The sequence below is a fragment of the Lutjanus erythropterus genome, chromosome 19 (genome assembly GCF_056507025.1).
Source record: "Lutjanus erythropterus isolate fLutEry1 chromosome 19, fLutEry1.hap2, whole genome shotgun sequence".
Lineage (NCBI taxonomy): Eukaryota > Metazoa > Chordata > Actinopteri > Lutjaniformes > Lutjanidae > Lutjanus > Lutjanus erythropterus.
In genome coordinates, this window is record NC_139335.1 from 6845499 (window position 1) to 6868403 (window position 22905).

General features: G+C 42.4%; 1 protein-coding gene across 1 annotated transcript; it reads left to right on the forward strand.

Moving 5' to 3' along the window:
• The first annotated feature begins 608 nt into the window (after positions 1–608).
• On the forward strand, positions 609–16165 carry stk17al (serine/threonine kinase 17a like). The gene is made up of 7 exons (XM_084743916.1): positions 609–930; positions 5571–5783; positions 10459–10603; positions 11717–11843; positions 11952–12000; positions 12327–12506; positions 14409–16165. The coding sequence occupies exons 1-7, from the start codon at positions 818–820 to the stop codon at positions 14698–14700; spliced, it is 1119 nt and encodes a 372-aa protein (XP_084600042.1). The 5' UTR covers positions 609–817; the 3' UTR covers positions 14701–16165.
• Positions 16166–22905: the final 6740 nt, after the last annotated feature.

Here is a 22905-nt window from a genome sequence, read left to right on the forward strand (position 1 = left end):
GATAATTTACTTTTCTTCTTTGGATAAACTTGAATCTTTCAGTTTTAGTGCCCCCAGAAAATTGCATTTCAAACAGATTAGATTATTAGCCATTATCCACTTTCTTGATGAGTTTCCTCAACAATCGTTGAAATACAAATTTGAGTTCTAAAACCTAAATATTCAAGTTTATCTAAAGTAGAAAATTACATAATATCAATGAAACATTATTATTTGGTAATTTTTTTTTCAAATATTAAGAGTTTGAGTTTGGCACAAAACTCAGAAATCTACTTAAGTAAATTCCTTTCTGCAGTGAATGTTTCGATGTTTGCGTGTTTATGTGGGGCGGCAGGCTGTTCACGTGTGATCATGATCACATTTTTATGAGTTTAAGTCATCATAAGATCTACTAAACTGAAATAATGATCAAAGCATTTGTTTATTTTTGTGAACCTGCACCAATGAGCTCCTGTCGTTTGAACGCACCACTTGCCAGCTGGCTTGCACCTTGGCATTTGCTCCGTCCTCTTCAGCACATTCATTGGCTTCCAGTGCGGAGCGTCAGCGCGGGGGGCGGGACCTGAACAGAAGTTTAACGTCAGGAATGTGTAGTAGCACTCAAACCAATTTACCACACCGACTGTATCACACACTCATGCTGAGCTCCATCTCTCGTTTGGGACGCGCTGACTGGATTAACTCCCGGTAGTTTGACACGGCAGCTGTTGGCTCTTATCGACTTTTTTATCATGCGAGTTTTTACTTGAGCGGAGCAGGAAAACGTGTATTTTTTTTTTGGAGGAGGAAGATAGTATAGTTTCTAGCACGTCCATCAATGCCAGATTCAGCAACGATGAGCAAAAACGGAATGGTGACAACAATCCACACGAGGATAAGAGCTGAGCCGTTCAATGCCTATTACGAGCTGGTGGGCAAAGAGCTGGGCAGGTGAGTGTTGTCTGTTGCATGACTGCTGTCCTGCAGTCATTGATGAAAAACTCATCTGTGCGCTGACTTCGTCTCTGTGCTGGCGGAGTGGAATTTGTAACAATATCTTGATGATCTTGTGTAAATTTGTTGATCGTATTAAATTTGCTCTGTGCTCGTTTTGATGGGAATCGTGTTAACTGAACATTTTCAATCCCACATTCCTTCCCAGCCGGGGGAAGGCGCAGATGGAGACGCGCTTTGGCACGCGTAATGGCAATGCGCCTCTGTGCGTCCTGGATGAAAGTCACTGAGGAGTTTTAGGACTGTCTGATATTTTATTTTGTTAAAAAAAAAAAATGAGGTGGGCACTAATTAGTTATGTTTAGTTGCTGGGGGCAGAAGGTTCTGTTTAGACAGAAGGGAGTTAAAGGGACAGTTCACTCTAAAATCAAAAATGTAGATTTTTCCTCTTATGCTGCTAGTTATCTATCTGGATTGTTTTGGAGTGAGTTGCAGAGTTTTGGAGATATTAGTATAGATGGGATGTGCTGTCTCTTAAGTTTGCACTTGTTCACACAAGCATGATATCTTTTTCTGTACTTTAAAACTGTGAAAAACCTGTGTTGCTGTTTCTGCCAAAGCTCACTTGTGTCATCTACTGAATCTTGTAGATTCCTCAAATGCCATGAGTCAAATTTCAGTGGCAGTAATTTGTAATCATACTTTTAATGTGTCACAGTACTAACAGTATGAGGTGAAACGACAAAATAAAAAATGAGGCTAATGAGATGTGACACACATGTGAGTAAACAAAGTGACCCTTACAGCATCTGGAGATATTTTAAAGGTAAAGCACAACTTTATTGTGACATATGCAACCATACAAAGTACAGTTACAAACTGTAAAAAGAGAGTTGAGAAAACTAATAATTTCAAGGCAGCTGCCTTCATGACATTTTTGAGTTTTGAATCGAACTCAAACTCTTAAGTTCTGAAATAAACTAAACAAAGTTTTGTCGATCTATACTCTTTTGTTGACATAATTTACTTTCCCCCTTTTTAAATAAACTTGAATCTTTGAGTTTTAGAAATGCCCCCAAAAATGGCATGTCAAAGAGTTTTGACAGCAGGCTGTGAATTTGGTTTGACACTGGATGGTTGCAATTGAAAATATTAAATTAGTTTACCACTATTCAATTTCTCTTTAATTTGGGTTACTCATCAATCTTTGAAATATACATTTTGGGGGTTTCTGAGTTGGGCTCAAAACTCAAGAAAGTTGCTTTGAAATTATGCATCCTCTCAGTGTACAGTCAGATTCAGTCTGCATTTAACTCATGCTGGTATTAGAGCAGTAGACAGCTGCTGTGCAGTGCCCAGGGATCAACTCCAGTTCTAAGTCCAGAACCAGAGGACCCAGAAGAAACCTCTGCAGGCATGAGGAGAACATGCAAACTCTAATGAAAGACTTTGGACCACATCTCTTGTCTCATGCCTCTTTTCCCAGGAGATGCAGCACTAAATATGGCATCTACAGTACATTAACCACTTCTCTGTCTCTCTTCAGCCAAAAGCTGTTTGTGTCTCATGGTCGTTGATGTGTGGATCCTGATACAGAAGTTCACATTCCAGTCATATTAAAAGTGGGGATTCCCCAATGTGCCAGACAATAATGACTGTCCTCAAAAAGCATTTTGAATCAGCACAAGGAACTGTACTTTACTTCTTGGGTTTCACTGAACTCCACAGCTGTTTGGTTGCTGTTTGTGCCAATTCTGCATCTGTCGCTATGATTTCAACTCCTCTGCAGAGTGCGGAGGGACAGACTAAATAAAGAGTCAGTTGGTAGCGGCCAGTTTTCCTTGTCAGACACCCTGGGACATCCTGGGACAGCAGCCAGGACCAATGGGGGGGTTGGCTTGAGGCTACCTATGAAGTGTAGTCCCCCTCTCCCTCCTCTCACCCTCATACCTCAGCCTTACATCCTTCTTCCCTCTTCTTCCCAGGAGTCCGACCCAACAACATCCTGAGATCAGGCCTCATAATCGCATTAAGTGCAGGAATGTACGTAGTGCTGCATGCCAGCAGACCAGCTATACAGTCTGTACATTAGGAGGGATGTTAACCATATTAGTGCTTGGAGGTGCCTGAGTTGAATTCTTCCACCAAATGCTTCTTTCATGAAGCTTAAAGGCGTAGTAGGGCTCTTTGGCCTCATTTTTAAAACATTATCATCAGCATCAAGCTTTTCATTAGGTGTTGTGGTCTCCTGCAAACCTGTGCACAACACACGTTGTGGCCAACTCGAAAGCAGGAAGAGGAACTTGGTTTGTGTGTCAGTCTGTCTGTGAAACAGGCAAATGAAAGCTGTGAGAGCTGTCATTTCTCGTTGGGCTTCAGACATGAGTCAGTGCCCTTCTGAGGGAGACAAAACGCAGACTCCACAGGAAACCAATTTCTCAATCAAATTATCACCATCTCCAGCACTTTTGTGCGTCACAGTCAGGTTTACGATTGATGACAGACTAGCTTCAGACAGTTTAGATGGACTTGTTTCTGCTGAGGATAACCCTGCAAATGAGCCGTTTGATCTGCATAATTGTGTTTGTGGATCCAGGCAGAGTGTTTGAGAAGGCGCTCATTAGTGTTACTCAGAGTTTGGTTGAGTTTTTTCTGCTATAACAGGGCTGTATGCAGGGTGCAAAATTAACTTTTTTGTCCACTGGTTTAATGGCTAATGAATGCTCAAATTTTACCAACAACTCAATAGATTACCATTATTGTTTCGGCTGGTGAATGAAGCAAATCTACCAGCCACTTGCATCTTTTGCCAGCATTTAATTTTGTGCCTTGGCTGTATGCAAAAATGAGCCAAACTTAGAGGAGTAATATTGCACAATATTGAACTCTATTTAGCATGAAACTTGCAAACTAAAACAGTTATTCTGGCCTGGAATGGAAATTTCAGTGGATGACAGTAGCAAGTATTTCAACTCTAGCATGGTTCCTTAATTTCTGATGACATATCATAGTCATTTTATGATTTATTATAGAAAATATATTACTGATTTCACCTTTAACGTGTAAAATGTTAGCATGAAGGACTGTGATGTTATGTATAACCATCTGCCTAGTAACATGGCAGAGTGTGAGCGTAGCCGGCTGGAAGATGGCCATGTTTAGTAACCTCTGACCTGTTGTCAGCCTTTGAAAAGACCTCCCGTTGCTCCTTTCCGTGGCCACCGGTCAGCCCTTTTCTCCCCATATGTAGTTCCCAGCCCACAGTGAGCCGCTCTGAACTTGGCTAATTAAGGATGAAAAGGCTCTGACGGGTTTTGCCTTTTCACTCTGAACAATGAGTCGTCACCATTCTGCGAGAGTAGGGGGGTGAGGAGAGAAGAAACAGGCCCCCGCAAGCAGCCGGGGTGGTAGCCAAAACAGAACCAGGCTTCGGCCCAGAACAGTTGCTGTTTTTGGTCGGCAGCACAGTGGGCTTGGAGTAACACTGTGTGGGAAAATGACTGGCACCACGCTGACTGGACCTTTCTGACTTCATTTAGATTCTGGTCATCGTTTCACATCCTGTGGTCACTTTTCCTGAGCCTTGTGCAGCATATCGGTATTGTGTAGCTCATTAAACACTGAGATTTCAGTTGGATATAGATTTTGAGGTTACAGCGTCCATTTTAGCGTGCTGCTTAGGCTCCAACCTGACTGTAACAGCGGTGACCCCCTGCCTGGCCTCCTCTAGGCACAGTCAGGTGGGTGGTCCTGGTCTCGGGGCTGCCTTGTTAGCCGACTGGTCAGCTTTTGTACGACTGTCAAAGGAGAGGCAGGCTCTGGCCGAGGGTCTGGGCGGAGGTGTCAACACAATTCCATTTGTCCCCGCTGCTGTCAGCTGTGAAGAAAGGGAAGCGAACAAGGCCTCATTATCAGCCTGGGAGGGACGGCTGCTGATTGTGGTCGCCTTGACACAGAGAGGCAATTCTGCACACATCGGACATCCTGCCCACACCCACGGCTGACCCTTAACACCTCCTCTGAATCCATCAATGTATATGCAGAAATATGAATAGAAGTGATGAAGTTGTGAAAGTGGAAGTTCCTTTTTTAATCTCATGTGTTACCAGTGGCGTCCAGCATCTGAGCTGTTGCATATCTTTGTTTTTGTTTGACCTATCAAGTGGCCTTAGAGCATTATCAGGTCCCTGCCCACTATTCAGCAGCTCTTGCCAAAGCTGTCAGCCTTATCTGCCTCCTCTGAAGGCTAGAGGAAGAGGAGGAGAATCGGGGAAATCTCCACCGAATGCTGAGTGGTCAATAGCAGCAGGCTGTGTTTTCAAATGATGCCACTTAACCTTCTTATCTCTGAGCTGTTCTTTAACCTCGCCCACAGTGTTGCACTCGTGGCTGGTTGGCGGGTTTTTCCAAACGTCTTGCACTGTAATCTAGGTTTCACCTCCTAGCAGTTTAACTGTCATGAGTGTGTCCAGTAATTTTAGCCCTTTGCATGCTGCAGTTTTAAATGACCTAAATTTAATCCAGTGGTCCAGTTGGCTACTTGAACACGCAACAGAACCAAATATATTTGAAAAGCCACTAATGTGGTTATGATTATTCTGCCTCCTCCTCACTATTCCCCCTCTTTGTTTTCCCAGGGGAAAGTTTGCGGTGGTGAAAATGTGCATTGAGAAGGCAACGGGGAAGCGGTATGCTGCCAAGTTCCTGCGAAAGCGACGGAAGGGCGAGGACTGCCGCATGGACATCTTAAACGAGGTCGCCGTGCTGGAGTCGGCCAAGGCAAACCCCTATGTTGTGGCGCTGCACGAGGTCTACGAAACCAAGTCCGAAATCATCCTCGTTCTGGAGTGGTAAGACAATACAAACAACACAAAGGTCCTTAAAAGTTCACTGAAATAAGAGACCCTACATCGACAGACTTGTCTGTCACTCCAGAGTTTGTTTGTGTTCAAACTCCCAGGCACACACCCACCCTCACACCACGATGGCGGTAATCTAAATGGCCTGTCAAACCTCCCTCACTTGACAGGGTTTGAGCCATTCCAGGAAAACTGGGAGAAAATGATTAGGCTTTCAATCATTAAGGAGATGAAAATCCTTTAATCATTACTCACTAAAAACTTTCCATGACTGAAGTGTTTCTGAAGCAGAATGTCAATGTTCTCTTCTAGAGAACTTGTATATACACATTTATTTACTTATACTTCATAATAGGAATGTAACATACTGAAGGTACTACCACAATAAAAGGTCCGTGTTATTTAAGTTTGATGCAGCAACTTTTGTTCATATAAAATTCAATTATCCTTTTAACTTTAAATCCTTTAAAAGCAGCCAGTCACGACTTCAGCATGTGCAAAAACTTGGCATGAATAGTCTTTTGCAAGCAGACATACATAATTCAAACATTAATTTTCCAAGCAAAACCCACACAGCACTCTTTTTATAAAATAAAAATAATTTAAATATAAATTTGTAATATCACAGTCAGCAGACATTTTTTTGTTGCATCCAGGTGTGGTAGTCATTAAAACAACGACTCAAACTTCTGTAATTAAGTCTTTTATTTTGATACTTTTACTTTTATGTGTATTTTCTCAAGTCCAAGTTTTAAAATCATAATTCACACTGAGCAGGCCTATAATATGAATGAATATTCAAACCGTTCATCTGATTGTGAATAGACTAACTTGCAGATTTACTGGTTACATCCGTCTTAATATCAAGCAATCATTTTTTTGCGGTGGGAAAACCTTCAGATCTTGCGTACACGTCATGCAACATCCTGTGTTTTGCATGTCGGGAATGTTGCTGCGCTTCATGTTCATGTGAATTGTCAGCGTATACATATCTGTCTGATCTGTGAAAAACACCGTCCTGGTTGCACAGGGTACAGCTGTGTGTCAAAAAAAAAAAAAAAACACCCACACACACGCACACACGTGTGAAATGTGTAGCCTTGCACTTTTGTGACATGAGCTCTGTCTTAAATGGAAATTCTCTCTCTCTGTGGTTAGCTGCTCATCTCATTGTGGCTTCAATACCTCAGTTTCTTGTTATACTGAATGACTGTCAGGAACTGTCACTTTAAATACCAGCGAGGCAGAACTGCAGCTTGCTCACTGTGTGAAAATAAGAAATGTCAAGCTACGAGCGAGACACTGTGAGAACATATTTCTCCGTACTGTGGACGGTGTGTTACCTGTCAACATGCAGGTGAACTGGCCGGCGGCTGCTCGCTCAGTGACCCAGCAAAGTCAATCCCGTCTGTCTGTCTCTGGTCTGTTGTGGTTGGGTGTTAAATGACATGATGCATATCCAGTACGTGTCCTCTGACCACTTTAATGGCACTCTCTAATTAGGATTTGGAGAGGACACTTAGCATCTTAATTACCTCGCTCGCCTCATTACAGGGAGATAACGCCAGGCAATTACGGTTGAACCACGTTCCCCTGACCCTATTCCTGAACTGCTCGCCGTTCAGGCAGGAAGCCCTCTCCTGCCCCGTCCTCGGTAGTCATCCGCATCCCAGACATGGAATGCCTCCGCAGAACAAAGGCCTCGCTCTGGGGGGGGGCTGTGTTTGACCTCTGACTGAAGTGTGAAAGGGGAAGTAGCACCACAGTTCACCCCTGCATGCCTGCAGAGAAAACATAGCAGGAGGTCAGCCGGCACTGGTCCACAGTTCCTCTTCGGCTGCCAAATGGAGCTGCACCGGCGAGTCTTTGAGCGTAAAATGAAGCAGCCTGCAAGTGCACAATATTTTAGCAAGAGCTTGTTTTTTTAAATGTCAACTCATGCCTTTGTCAGTTGTTGTGCTGTACATTTGTCCTAAAAACTGCACTCACAGCGAGACCCGTGGCCTATGAAAAGCTGCATCTTCAAACTGTCTGACCTCAGCATGAGTTTCAAGAATTGCAAACTATTTTCCATTTCCTGTGGGTTTAAATGTAAGCAGAAAGCAAGGCTCCCAAAAGTAGCATGCCGCCACTCTGGTATAAAGTGTGCTACACGCACACACACACACACTTCTCGTAGCCACAACCACATCCTTGGTAATGTCAGAGAAATGGAAGCGAGAAGTTGAATTCTAATCATCTTTAAAAGTGCAGCTCCAGCATGCGTCAGAACCACAGAAACCCCTATAATAACTAGTTTAGAGAGATGGTCACTTTGATGAAAAATGAACGTGCATCACCTCTGAGCTCTGCAACTTTTTTTGTGCACAGAAGCTAAATCAGTCCTGGTGATGTATTCTCCAGGAAGCACAGTGTTTGATTTCCTGCTTCTTAAAGGTATATTGTACAAAAAAAGAGGACTTAGCAATTAGTCGCCAGCTGTTTTGATAATCCACTAATCATTTCAGTTATTTTGCTTAATAATTTGCTGCCTTTCTTTATCTTTTCTGGCAGTAAATCAGAAGTCTCAGGGTTTCAGAATTAACTGATTTTGATAATCGATTCATTGGTTTAGTGGCAGGGGTTCTGGGAAATACAAGACATTTGATGATGTCATTGTGGACTTGGGGAAACAATAACTCTAAGATAATCATTTGTTGCAGCCCTATGTTCATTGAGTATACCAGAGTCCAAGTATTGACAAGACAGTTGAGCCAGCAGACAGGTGACACACATTGTGGCAGAGTGCTGATAAGGTGACGTCAATGAGCTTCCAGCTTGGTGATCAGCCAAGGACTTTGACCTAATAGCTTCTCCTGCAGAACTAAAAGGACGTTGACTTGCTTCACCACTTTTAAATAGAGACATATTTTAGTGTCCTCCTAGAGGCTCGTCTGTTTTTGGCTGCAGTGGGTTTGTTCTTGCATCGGAGGACGTCTCCCACACACTCTAGTAGCGCGTACATTAACTATCTTGGAAGGCAGGAGCCTGCGCAGACTATTTAGACTTCAGGGAAGTATCAGATCGTTCCTAAGTGCTTGGCCAGAATGTGTGCAGTCTGTTGAATTTAAACAAGATCGTCTTTATCAAGATTTTAAATCTCCCCGGGCCTTCTCCTGACAGCTTAATGAAGCTATTGAAATACTCTGTCATGTCAAGCCTTTAATTGTTCAGACAGGTACAGTAATGGAGGTCAAATCCATGTTAAGTTGACAAGTTCAACACCAGCTCAATAAGAGGCAGTCTAGAGGGTTTTTTTCTGTATTGCAATAAAAGCATCCATCAAACCACACTCACATGTCTTTCATTTCCTCTCCCAAATGAAAACACTAACACCAGGCTTGTCGGAATTTAGTATAAATGAACAGATCGATGTAAACAGATGAGTGCGGGGTTTCACTGTATTGTCTCCACCGCTCTCTAAACTCTTTGGGGGGGGGGGGGGGGGGGTATGAGCGTGTTTGCAACAAGCAGGGTAGGTGGCAGGTCAAGTATTTGGTGCTGGGAGCGAAAAAAGAAAAGATTATATGAACCAATGACGGATATCCTCCAAATCCCCAAAACATGGGTGCTATTTTCACAGCTGAGGATAGTGAAGAGCGCAGGGTTAGGAGGCTAACACAGGGGATTGGGTGGTGCTGGTTATGTAACAGTTGTGCCCAGGGCCTGGTCCCAAACTTTTTTTTTTTTCCCTCAGAAGATGAAAAGCATGTGTGCCATCTAAATCCCCCACACATGGCTCTAGTTTTTCGGGTGAACTGTCAGCTTGAGGCATTGATCTGACTGATGGAGCGTCCAACATAAATCCACCATGTCTCCACTTTACTTGACTTTGTTACACAAGCGCGGCAAGACCAGGCAAGAATCTGACTCTTCCTTCCGCAAAAATGTGAGAAGTCCCCATCGAGTTGTCTAATTACTAAATTCCAAAAATGAATAGTCCCGTACATGTAAGTTGTTTTGAGAGAATTAGCAAAAAACTACGCAGGCGGACGCTCATACAGTATCTAATTACAGTTGACACTACTCCCATGTCACAGTCTCTGGCTGAGATCTGTTCCTTTCCATTTAAAATGTTTAAGCTTTGATTTATCATTCAGTGTTTGCTTCTGCTGACCCCATTTGATTTAGTAAGTTAACCTGCAGTATATCAGGCTGCATTATGCCTTATCTGAAGCTGCTGTAAACTAACATGACTGTTCTTATCGCCTGTAATATTCCTGGGAAAGGGAGGGTACGTGGGGAGGCGGGGTACCTAATACTACAGTGATTCATGCTGTAATGGCAGGCAGTGTGCAGAGGTGGATGGCCTCCGAGCCAAAGTACACTAATGAGGAGACTGGCTGTTATGTAATTTTAAAGAGAGTGGAAATGACTTTGGGCTTGTTCACTAAAATTGTAGTAATGGGATGGGTTGGAATTTGCCATTGTCGACGATTCAAACTGAGAGGAAGGGCGTATTTGTATGGTTGAAGGTGCAATTTATTATAACAAGTCAAAATGAATAATCAAAACTGGAAGTTAGCCAAACTAAACTTCACTGGGTGGCTATCAATGTACAGTTTCTTTCTTCTCATCTTATCCTTGTTTTGTTTTCTCAGTTTTCCTTCCTGTGCTTTCCTTCCAGCGCCGCCGGTGGCGAAATCTTCGACCAGTGTGTTGGCGAAAACGACGAGGCCTTCACAGAGGAAGATGTGATCCGGCTGGCCAAGCAGATCCTGACCGGAGTGGCCTTCCTGCATCGGAACAACGTGGTGCACCTGGATCTGAAAGTAAGTTTGCTGAAAGACTGTATGGACTGTATATAGGGCACACTATTCCCTGTTTTCTGTTATGCAACCACAACTCATTCAGTGTGTCACGACCCTGTTCCCACGAGGAATCAGGTGGCAAAGGAGCTCGACTGAGCTATCATGTTTTCTTTAAGTGGACCCTGAGGTAACATCATTGACATTTTCTTTATTCGTAAACATCTCACGAATTAAGCAAGTATCCGGTTTCCCTTTATACATGTTATATCATTTAGGGCTGTACCCGACTCAGAGTTTTGTCAGTGGACTCAGATTTCACTGTCCAATAGGAACATTTGATGATTTGTCCCTTTTTATTCAGTTCAGTAGAGCACTAACTTTTTCTATCAGTATCAGCATGTCACCTGCGCTCCATTTCTGTCACTCTTCTCCACTTCTTTCTAAGTTAGTTTTGCCATTTGTGGTGATTCTGAGGCTCTGAGTTTGTAAAGTTTGCAGCCGGCCACGTCGTTCCATTGTTCAATGTGTTCAGTGCATTTTTCACAGCTTTCACGGTCGTCAGAGGGGTCTCAGACTGAAGATTTGACTCTCAGGGGGCAGCCCTAATATAATAATAAGCGATCAGTTGAAATGCGTCCTTTCTTTAGCAGGACTGATGCTTTAAAACATTTTGGTGTATGTTAACATAGTGTGAGGTTTTCAAGAGCTGAATCTTCTGCACTTTTCATTCGCCCTTGTGGTTTGAGTATCCCAGGCCTGTTGTTGGCCTCCTCACCCGTCTTCTCCTCTTATGTTTATCTTAGAGGTTTAAACCAGCGCTGGCATTTGGCCAGTCTAACCCGGGATTAAGCACAGTCGTACATACGCTACAAACCTAGAGCCATCCTCGTGGTTGGCATGGACATCCTACCTGTTTACGGTGTCCTCTGATTGGCTTAGCAGCAGATCACAGCGGAGCAGCTCGATGCTGACTGACAAACCAGAACCTAAATCCTCTCGGGACCATTCACCTCAAAAGCTTTGGCTCATTCACACAGACAAGCAATGATGTCAGACCTCAGGCGTCTTGAATTATCATCAGTCATTATGTAACGTACCTTTCTGTAATCTAATCTGTGTGTGTGTTCCCTCCAGCCCCAGAACATCTTGCTGACCAGTGCCAAACCTCTGGGGGACATTCGTATCGTGGACTTTGGCTTGTCCAGACGCATGGACAACATGAAAGAAGTCAGGGAGATCCTGGGTACACCGGAGTATGTGGGTGAGTCCTGCTTTCCGGCATTAAAATACCCAGAATCACCTGTTTCTTTTTCAATCTGAGTGCCATTGATCATGACTAATTGGGGCCATGTGTTTCTGTTTGTCGCAGCACCAGAGATCCTCAACTATGAGCCCATTAGCACTGCGACAGACATGTGGTGAGTGTGCTCCTGTAGTTAATGAGGCTGTTTCCACTCATTTTAATGGGTGCTATGCAGAACTTGTTTAGTCTGTGTTTTACTTCTGGGAATAAAGTCATTTTCAAGACATTGACATCACCTCCCTAATGTGCAAAAGACAGTCTAGACCTTTGACCGCAACATCATCTTTGCCTCATACTTGTAGTTAATTAACGACCAACTGCAGCACAGTGGAAGTCAGCCAGATGTGTTGTGCTCAAGTGTGTTGCAAAACAGTTTCTGTCACCATCAAACATGACAGATTGCCTCATAGCCTCCTTCCTTTTCTTCCTCCCTATGAACAGGAGCATCGGGGTTCTGACCTACGTCATGCTGACCGGCGCGTCTCCATTCCTGGGTGACGACAAGCAGCAGACATTCCTCAACATCTCTCAAGTCAACATAGACTACTCGGAGGACACGTTCGAGGGGATCTCCTCCCTGGCCGTTGACTTCATCAAGTCCTTGTTAGTTAAAAACCCCAGGTGAGGCTGCTTACAGTAAAATGTAGATATGATCAGATGTCCTGATTAAAACTGAATAATTTCCACCAGCATCGCTTTGAAATGATTTACACACCAAGGATGTGAGTCAGGTTTAAACCGGCACGGAAGTACATCCGCATACGTCAAAATGAGTGGATGTGGTAAGATTTGCGTCACCTTGCTAAGAAATCATTTCCTTTTTGTGCAAATGGTGGTTGCAAGCTCACCTCATTTAAAAGTAAGAGATTTTGTAGGCCAGTATCATCTTTTGATATTACAACAAACACTGACTATGATTGCAAGCACACAAATTTTCCACTATTATTCATAATTCAACAGTATTCTGACTCTGACACAGGTCACCTATATTCTGACTTAGGCCTTATTCTGATTTAACATTTTTCTGATTAAGAATAGTGGAATATGCCAGTATTATTCAGTCTATTTGGCTGTTTTTGGTCATTTCTATTTCATTTCTTTATAAACAAACCAACTAGCCAACCATTTGCGAGGCTGGGGCAGAGATGCATACACAAAAGAAAAGCCCACATTTTTGGCCTGAAGGAGAAACACATCATCTTTTAAACATTTCACAAGACTTGGATATCAGCAGGTTTTTGGATATGTGAAAATATCACATCACCAACCTTTTCAAGAAGGTGGTTGAACAAATGAAACGGGGAGACTGTGCTCACCTGTTCGAACAAGTCCTTTGGAAAAAATAGTGTTGTGGCGCAGCTCCAGCTGTTCCACTATTACATAATCAAAGTATGGACAGCTGCAAGGTAAACAGGAATATTAGTGGAAATCACTGACAACATTTACATGCACACAAAATTCAAATTCTTACCCTTATTCTGAAAAAAGACAATATTCTTACTATGCTGTGTATATGGCTAATGAAAATGAATGTTCCTCTAATATTCCCGTGGACGTGCAGCCGTGCATCAACACTTCTTTGCATCAAAACAGGATTTTTTTTTTTTGAGTTTTACACCAGTGGCAGGCTTGTTCAACTATGAGAAAACAGCCTCCCTCTTTTCATTCATTCAACCACCTTCTTGGAACGGTTGGCATTGCAATGTCCAAAAACTTGTTGATATCCAAGTTTCTCCTTCCGACCAGAAATATGGGCTTTTCTTTTGTGTGTACTCACCCTCACAAACTGTTGGCTGGTTGGTTTGTTTACAACACACAGCGATGGACGTAAGCAGGAAAGACATGTCACAAACTGCGGTTAAAAAAAACCCAACTGAGACGCACATTGTGAATGTCCTGTATACATGTCCAAATACTCCTGTTGTATCCCACATGTCTAAATTGGAAAATGCTCCATTCAGAATATGCCGGTTACGTGTTTACAAGTATCAAATATTGTCATATTCTGAATAACAGTGGAAAATTAGTGTGTAAACATAGTGACTGATGCATCAGCGTCACCATTTTTGAAAAAGAGAGCAGCTGAACTGAGGGGATTTTTAAGCTATGTAACCATATGTCTGACGAATTTAACTTTAAACCATAATGACCTGATTGAGAGCTCCAACACTGAGCTCTGAATTTGTCACCATAGTTTGCCGATGAAAAGTAACAGAAGCTTCTGTCTCACATCCAGAGCCCGAACCTCAGTGTTGTTTAATTGCATCAGATTACTGGTGGTGTAGGAAAAAGTGGAGGATTCCTCAGTGTTTGAGTAATCGGTGAGGGATGGAGGGGAAACATTCTTGAGTGCAAAAAGTGTGTTTTTTTGTGGTTTTTCTAAACCAAATGTTGTAAAGGAATATGGCCGCCCTCTGCGAGAGAACAGATTGATTGAATCGGAAGATCCAGGCAATCCGTCGGTTATGTAAACTCTTTGGGAATTTCCACTCATCCACGGTGTTATTGTGTTTGTGTGTACAGGAAGAGAGCCACGGCAGAAGAGAGCCTCAACCACCCCTGGCTGAACTCGCCGTCCCGTCCCCACTCCCACCCGCACCTCCACGCCACGTCGGCCTCGTCGTTGGACGAGCCGGAGACGAGCCAGTCGGAGTCGGAGCCCGAGAGCCCAGTGCCCTCACCCGAGCTGAACTTGATCGGGTCGTACCTCATGTGCCCGGGCAAGGGCGAGCTGAAGACGGGCCGCGACGCCTTCTCCTTCAGCGAGTCCCCGTTCCCCACGCTGCCTGAGATCCAGCAGGAGCTGATCTGCTGAGCGACAGGTGGAGACAAACTGAACGGATTCAAACTCCGCCGAGCAGACGCTGAAAGCCGGCGAGCCTGCAGCTTCTTGGTCGCTATATGGATGCTGCACGCCTGCTGCTGGCTGCTTCTACTGCTGTGATGTCTGTGAGCTGGGCTGTGTGTAGTCTGATACCTCTCTGAGTGTGTGTGTGTGTGTGTTTGAATAATACATGTGCTGATTTATGATAGCACGGAAGGAATGTGAGAGGAATGAAGATGCGGGAGGAAAGAGTGGGAGAAGACACACGAGGACTTTGTCGCAGGACTGCACCACTGCGTTAAAAGTGACAGAACTGAGCCAACACTGTGGCTAGTTCACCCCCTGCACGCACACTGGTTTCTCTTTTCACCCAGTTCGCCTTCTGAGCTGGGTTTAAGAGGAGAGGCAGCCTCCCGCTTCCTTGGGAAATGACTTCACTCACTGTTTGCTCTCATCAAAACAAGTTCTGCTTCAGCCGACCCAGACATACCTTCTGTGATGAGTCCTGTTAAAGGAAGTGAAGGGTTTTGACAGATGGTTCTCCTTAACAAAAGAATTAAAAGCAAAGGACAGCACCTACGCTGAAGCTCATCTGTTCCACTGTTTTATATGTTTATTATTTATGTGTGTTTGTTAAACCACTTCACCCCCGTAAATGTACAAACCCACATCAATGCCTGAGTTTAAGATGGAAATAGTAGCATTCTTATTTTTCTAAGGACAATCTTAAGCACTTTTTATTTTGTCATCGGACTTTCATGTAATAAACCAAAGGTTCATCAAGCACAGTCAGCTGTCACACAATGTACTGTACATATTAACCATTCTCCACCACCCACTGTTTTGGTCACCTTCTTTTTTTGTTCACAAAGTGCCACTTTTTCAACCTCACTTCTGTGTTAATATTTGACTTTGTTCAGTTTTTTTTTGTTTGTTTTGTTGGCTATTGCTCAAGTTGCACAAGTTTTTTTTTGTACTTAACTGCAAGGTTGCCACTAGATTTTATGCTCTTGTGAAAACATCAGTCTTGGAAAGAGGGAATAATGCGAGGGTGTGAATTCAACAATTCAGCTTTGTTATTAGAATTGCAATACATGAACATGGTCAACTGAAGATTTGTATAAATATGTGATGTTTGCCTTCAGATGCTCGGGAGCAGAAAAACTGGGAAGAATTTCTCAAAAAAGTACTGAAATGTATATTATGAGTTAGTATTAAGATTAATATGAAAAGATAAGTGATGTGTTGGTTTTTTTTACCTGTGTATGAATGTTAACATCATTATATAATGTCTTATTTTGTACGTTAACTTTTACTTATTCCTGTTGTTTTTCTGCTCATGAATTTCAGGCAGGTTTGCACTTGTCCTTGCGGACGTCATGTTAAAATGAATAAATGTTGTTGGCATGCATTGCAAAATGTAAAGAAGAAAAATACATGTGCATTTTGTATCAAACTCCTCTGCTTGTGTGTGATTGTTTTTACAGCACCAGTAAGCTATGAAATTTAACATTTGGCAGCATTTCTGTAGTTTTCAAGCAGTTAACTTTATCACTGTCTTATTTCTCTTGGGATAAACGAATTTCTCTCCTATCTTAATTTAATTTAAGGTTGTAAGGGTTCAGTTACATGAGAGTGAAAAGTTCCAATTCTGGATTTGGGTTATGTAATTCAACCAAATCCAGGTGTGTTTTATATTCCACATAAAGTCTGCCAGTATTTTTTTTCAACCAGTATTTCAACCAAAATCTCATTTACAATGTAGCTGAAGTAAAAATATAAAATGGAATCCTCTTGACACAAAGACACACCAGAGAGAAACTGTCATAAAAGTGTCAATAAGAAGTAAAAAAAAACAAACAATGAAAGCCACAGTAACAGTTAAAAGTTAAGGTGTATGAATCGGTTAGAACACCTGGAAGTAAAATGTGTCACATTTAAAATTTGCCCTACAAACAAAATAAACTTTTTGGCCTTGCTACCAGCACGGTTCCAGGAATGGCAGTGTCAGACAACCAGTTATGTCCATACTGAAATATCTCAACAACTGATGGATTGATTTTCCATGAAACAGTCCCTGATGATGTGTCCTAATGATTTTGGTGATCCTCTGACTTTTGCCCCAGTGCCACCAGCAGGTCAAAAAATTTGACCATTGTTTGGGTCTATGACCAAATATCTTCTGAAATTCGCATCAGGCTCTTCTGTATTTTGTGCTAAGTCCTAATTAGCAAATCTTAACATGTTAACATGCTAAACTAGACAATAATATAACCATTATATCTGCTTAACGTCGGTATGTTAGCATGCAGATGTTTGCAATTAACTGAAAGCACAGCTGTGCCTTCATGAACTTTCAAAGCCGGTAGCTAATATGGCTGTAGCAAAACCCACCAATGTGCTTTACAGAATAAAATTGATCATCTGCGGAGCAAAGTGATCGTCAATCAAAGACAAGAAATGTTAGATAAGAATGTCCTCACTGAACTATGACTTATGTTGGACTGATTTTATGTTTATTTATTTGAGCTGGAACAAAAAGGGAACAAAGAGGGCTGATCATTTTTGATTGATTGTAATTTATGGTGATCATAGTTTGGTCAGTGATTGACTAAAAAGACTGTTACGTGCCACAGTGTCTGTGTGGTGTGGTGCTCTCCTGTGCCCAGGTTCTGCCCCTCCCCCCCTTGCAGATTGCAGTGATTGGCATTAGGTGCAGCTGCTCTGCAATCAGGACCTGGTGCTTAAAAGCCTGGAGAGTGCAGCCATTCAGGGCCAGTGGGCCATTTGGTGGATGGAAGTCCACATGTCAGGGCCGGAGGGCCATTCGACAGACTACAGTCTGCTAGTCTGTAGACTAATCCTGCAGCAGCAGGTTAGACTACTCGTGGCGGTCAACAAGTGCTTCGCTAGCGCTTTCAGCTAGTGAAGTCACTTGTCTTTGTGTTTCATGTGCCTTGTTTACCTCCGTGGTTGGCAAGGGCACTCGTCTGGGCGCCCCCATGTGCTTTGCTAGTCCCGCCAGCTAGCAAAGGCACTCGTTGTTTTCTGTGTTGTGTTCTTGTTAGCCTCCCTGGCTAGTATGGACACTTGTTTTAGTAGGTTAAGTTACCCCGTTTTGATTTAATCTGTTAACCTAATTTGACACATTGGTTAATAAAAGAACTTTTGTTTACATCATTTTGGCTCAGTTCTCCTTCCTTCCTTTTTCTCCCGGCAAAATTTATTTAATGTTGCACCCCTCATCCCCTAGCCCAACTTGGGGGTCGTAACAAAGACTTATTTTTATTTTGTTTGTATTTGTGTGTGTGGGTCCTTTAATTGACAGGGACAGCTGAGGAGCAGACAGGACGTGGGGGAGAGTAGGGTGACCAGGTGTCCCACTTTATGAGGGACTGCACAGCATTTTTATCCCTCGTCCCACGCCTCACATATTGAGACTGTGTCCCACATTTTAATTAGCTGTAGTTTTCAAAAGTCAAACCACCACAGGCATGTATTCATAGCTGGCCTTTGGATCGTGCATCAACATCGCTGCTATATTAGTCACAGCAAGATCGGCCCGTAAAGAAACACATATAAACGGGGAAGCTGTGGTTTCTGTGGATAAAAAACACTTTGTTTATAATTTTCAGCCAGTTTCATTAGTCATTTTTATTTTTTAAGGGCTTCTGATTTACGAGGAGTAAGTTGGGGGGAAAAAATGGTCCTACTCAGCATGTTAGACTACCTTTCAGCTCTGGTAATGTGTCCCACATTGTCCCAAACAAACATATTCTTTGACACAGATTTGGTTTGACGGGATCTCGTCTGGTGGAACCTGGACTGCTGGAGCAAGTAATTAATCCTTGGTACATGGGGGTACATGGAGTGCAACAGTGATCAGGTGAGATAGAGGGGAGCCCCAGCTATGAAGCCTTTATTATCTTCAAGCCTAAAAATAAAAAGTGAAATTAAAAAGTTTGGGAACTCCTGCTGAGATGGTGGTTTTCAGCTTCCTTGGTAAGACAGTACCCAGGACAGTGCTGACAATCTCTCATCAGAGGTTGCATAATATATGTATGACTGGCAAGTAATTTAACCAAAGATCAGATTCCATACTCAGATTGTTTCATTTCCACAGTTTTTAGAGGTCTGACTTAATAAAATTCTCAAGTATTTCATTATAAAACCGAGAACAGAGGTTTGGGTTTGTTTTTTTTTTTCCTTCCCAAGATCGATCTACCCATCTGTCTTCTGCATCATCTCACCATATAATGTTACCTTCTAGACACTTAGAAATAAAGGTGCTCACTAGAACCATAAAGGTTTCTCCGGCTTGTGCCCACAGGAGAACCCTCGAGGATATTATGTAACACACAGTCAGGGGGTTCTACTAAGAGCTATTTTGTATTAAGGGTTTTATCTTAAACACACTCAGTGGGTTCTACCAGGAACCTTTTTATAGTCCATGGGTTTAATCTATAGAACCCAAGCTGGAGGTTCTACCAAGAGAGAATAACTCAGTATCATTTTTATATTCCAAGGGTTTTAACTAGAACACACTCAGGGGTTCTACCAAAAACCCTTTTGTATTCCGAGGGTTTTATCTAGAACAGGTGCAGGGGTTCTACCAGGAACCTTTTAATATTTCAAAGGGTTTATCTATAGAAATCACCCAGAAAGTGCTACAAAAAAAAAATTTTTGTATTCCAAGGGTTTTCTACTGGGAACTTTTCCTCTGTTATATTCCAAGGGTTTTGCCTAGAACTCACCCAGGAGGTTCTACTGAGAACCCTTTTATAGTACAAAGAACAATCAACAATCTTTGAAGAACTTTTTTTTTTTTTTCAAAAAGGATTCTCTGGATGAAATATGTTCTTAATGCAACCATTTGAACACCTTCTTCCTCAGAAACAAATTCTAGATAGAACCTCAGCCCCTCATAAAGAACCCTTTTGGAACCCTTATTACTAAGAGTGTATGACCCCCATATGTGGTCAGTATCCCTTAATACTGATGATAGAGATCAGTTCCTTTCGGTGTTTCTGTTTGTCCGGTAGTTCACCTGAGTGTGTAGTCAGCAGAAAAGCAGATCTCATTTCAAAACAGACCCGAGTTTGGACCCGATCACATGTGAAGCATCTGCTTTTCCTCTCAGCGTGTCTATTTAGAGAAACCGAGTATCATAAAGAATAGAAAAGCCCTCTCTCGGGCAATAGTCTTCCATAAATATCCAGCAGCCTCTCTGAACAGGAAATGCCAGCAGCATCCTGTAAAGAGGAACACAGGGGTAAATCTTTCCACTGTAGTAACGTTTCTTTCTCCCTCATGCACACACACACACACACACACACACACACACACACACACACTCCCGCGCATGTTTACTTGTCAGGTTAAACAATATCCCTGCCTGCCAATATCCTGAATGCTTGCTTTAATGTGCTCTTCCTCTCGTGGTCGGCACTGAGCCAGTTCAGCCAGTAATGAGAAAGAGGGCCCCCCCTGCAGGGTCCTGCTCCGGTGGCTCTTGGCCGGACCGACCACTTCCCCTAAAGAAAATCCTGGAGCTGAGGAATGCCAGAAATGTTCATAACTGGCTTCCGTCCTTTTTCAAACCTTGTCCTTTATGTCTCTCTTCCCTCCCAGCCTCCTTAAAGGGTTTGTTTCTCAGTGGGAGGTAGTATTGTTTTCTCTCACACACACACACACACACACACACATAAACATACGCAGTTATTGAAGCGGTTGATTAAGTGGCTGTTTCTAAGAAAGACTCTTCGGATCAGTTGATGGGACTCTGATATTTGAAGTGACTGTTACAGGATGATTTAAGACAGACGTTGAGACAGTTCATGCTGTCTCCTGACTGAAGTCTAGATTTGTAGCAGAAGAGCACTCTTGTCTCCTGCAGATGCAAACAAATTCAAAGAGTGGACAAAAAGCTTAAAGCGACATCCAGATAACCTGCTCCCAACTATCTCTCTGAAGTCCTGCTTAATAGTATTTGAAGGATGTCAGACTGCTTTTATTTACCCCAGTGAGGCACATTACTCTGTCTCTCTTCAGTCTGTACAACAACAGTCAAAACAGATAACATCATTATAACATTTATTGTTTTTCTTTGCAATATGACCAGTTTCACAGACAAGGCTAAAGCCTGGTCCCTGTTTAAACTGACCTGCATAAACTTACCTTAAAATAGTCATAGATTTTCCCTATTTAGGATTAAACTAAGCTAATTGCAAAATGGAGGATCAGAGCTACCACTGGACTAAACTGAAGCTTAAATTAACCCTTCAAAGATGCAGGTTTAACTTCTGCTCGGTGTTGGACTTGCATGGACTATTTGAATATCTAAATGAGGTATGCCTCAACTTTTTTAAACCTGGAGGATTTCCACACGACATGGCTGCGTCACGATACAGCTGCGCCACGGCAGCCGGTGTGATCTGCGACCATTCTAGACGATGTTTGCGACTCCACCAGAAGTGCCGCGGTGCGTCCCAGAAGCGGCTCTCCACTTTAAATACACTCTGAGTCTATTTTTGACGGATGCCGCGTCAATTAGCACAGAGCTGATCGAACTGGCAGGAAGTCAGACACAGACAAGGCAGGGAGAATCCGTTTAATTTTCAAAATAAAAAAAAAAAAAAGACCCAGTGCGATCATAAAGACAGACAGAAAATAAACTATTCAAGCACGTAGCCTGCTTATCCATGGTAGAAGCACAAAGAGCAAGGAAAGAGGTCCTAATCAACAAAATCTGAGCAAATAAACATAATCAGGCGGGCATAGTACATGAACCACACACCCTACCACGTGAACTACGAGGGCATTTGAACTTGAATTTAGTTGAACCGTATTGCAGACCAACTTTGGTCCACAGGCCCCACTTTGGGCAGCCTTGATGTAAATGAAGAGGCCAGTCAGTTTTTACTTTCAGTAACTTCATGGTTTGAGACAATGTGTTTTAGTAGTTTTTTCATACGCATGTCGTTTTGTCTCAAGATTCAAACCAGTGCTGTGTGTTTTCATGAGTGACGTTAGTTACTGACTCCAGGATTTCATAGTCTGTGACTAACTAAGCCAAACTCAAACCCTGTTTATGAAAGCTGCATAAATGTCCGTGTTTAACTAGTACAGATTAAGGCCTGCTCCTGGTTTAATCTAAGTCCTGTCGGTGAAAACGGCCCATGGTGTCTGACATCTGCTGGGCTGTAAGATGTTTATTACTGTAGGTGCTCAACAGGCGTTTCATCACGTGCTAACCGGCCGCACATCCTAAAGACAAGTCTGTCAGCACCTGAGCACATTGATCCCTTGAGGTTCATGAAATTCCAGAAGTTGCACTTCAGAATGTAAACCTCATGGGAAGCTCGAAAGGTTACATTCTACACTGAATAGGTCAAAACGATCAGTTATATAACCAAAGTTTGTTTGACAGCAGGCGGAAATTGTGAAACTGTGGCTTTAAATGTACCACTGACAGCTTAGGAACACGCTGCAAAAATAGTTTTGTGACTGCAATCAAATATTTATGTAAAGCACTTCTCTTTCTCATAGTCAAATAAAAAAAAAAATATATATATCTATATATATATATATATATATATATATATATATATATATATATATATATATATTATATATATATTATATATATTCATATATATATATATATATATATATATGAATATTTTACATAAAGAACCACACGGAGCCAGATAGCACCAAAAATAGCACAAAATTGCAGAGAGCACAACAGCACAAAAAGCCACAAATAAGGATTTGGCTTGGAGTAAACAGAATATGAGAACTTGTAACAGCTTTCTGTGTCTCCAACCTTTTTAGTGATGCTAGATGTATTGCTCTATGGTACTGTCAGTCTGTCAGTTATCCTAACACTTTTTGTGTGTTTTACCACAATATCTTGAAAACTGCTGGAGGAATTGCCACGTTACAATATACATACATACATATGCATGGTGTACAGAGGAAGGATCCTGCTGGCTTTGGTGATCCTCTAGTTTTCATTCAGTTCTATCTGATGAAACCACTCAGCATCCACTGGATGGATCGGTACAATTTCAGTGGTTCCCACATGCTAATTAGCAATAGGTTTCCATACTAACATGCTGCAGTCCACTGCAAGTTAGTCCAAGTCACTGACTTTAAATGAGTTACAGTGCATCTGCTGGGGAAAACATGAAC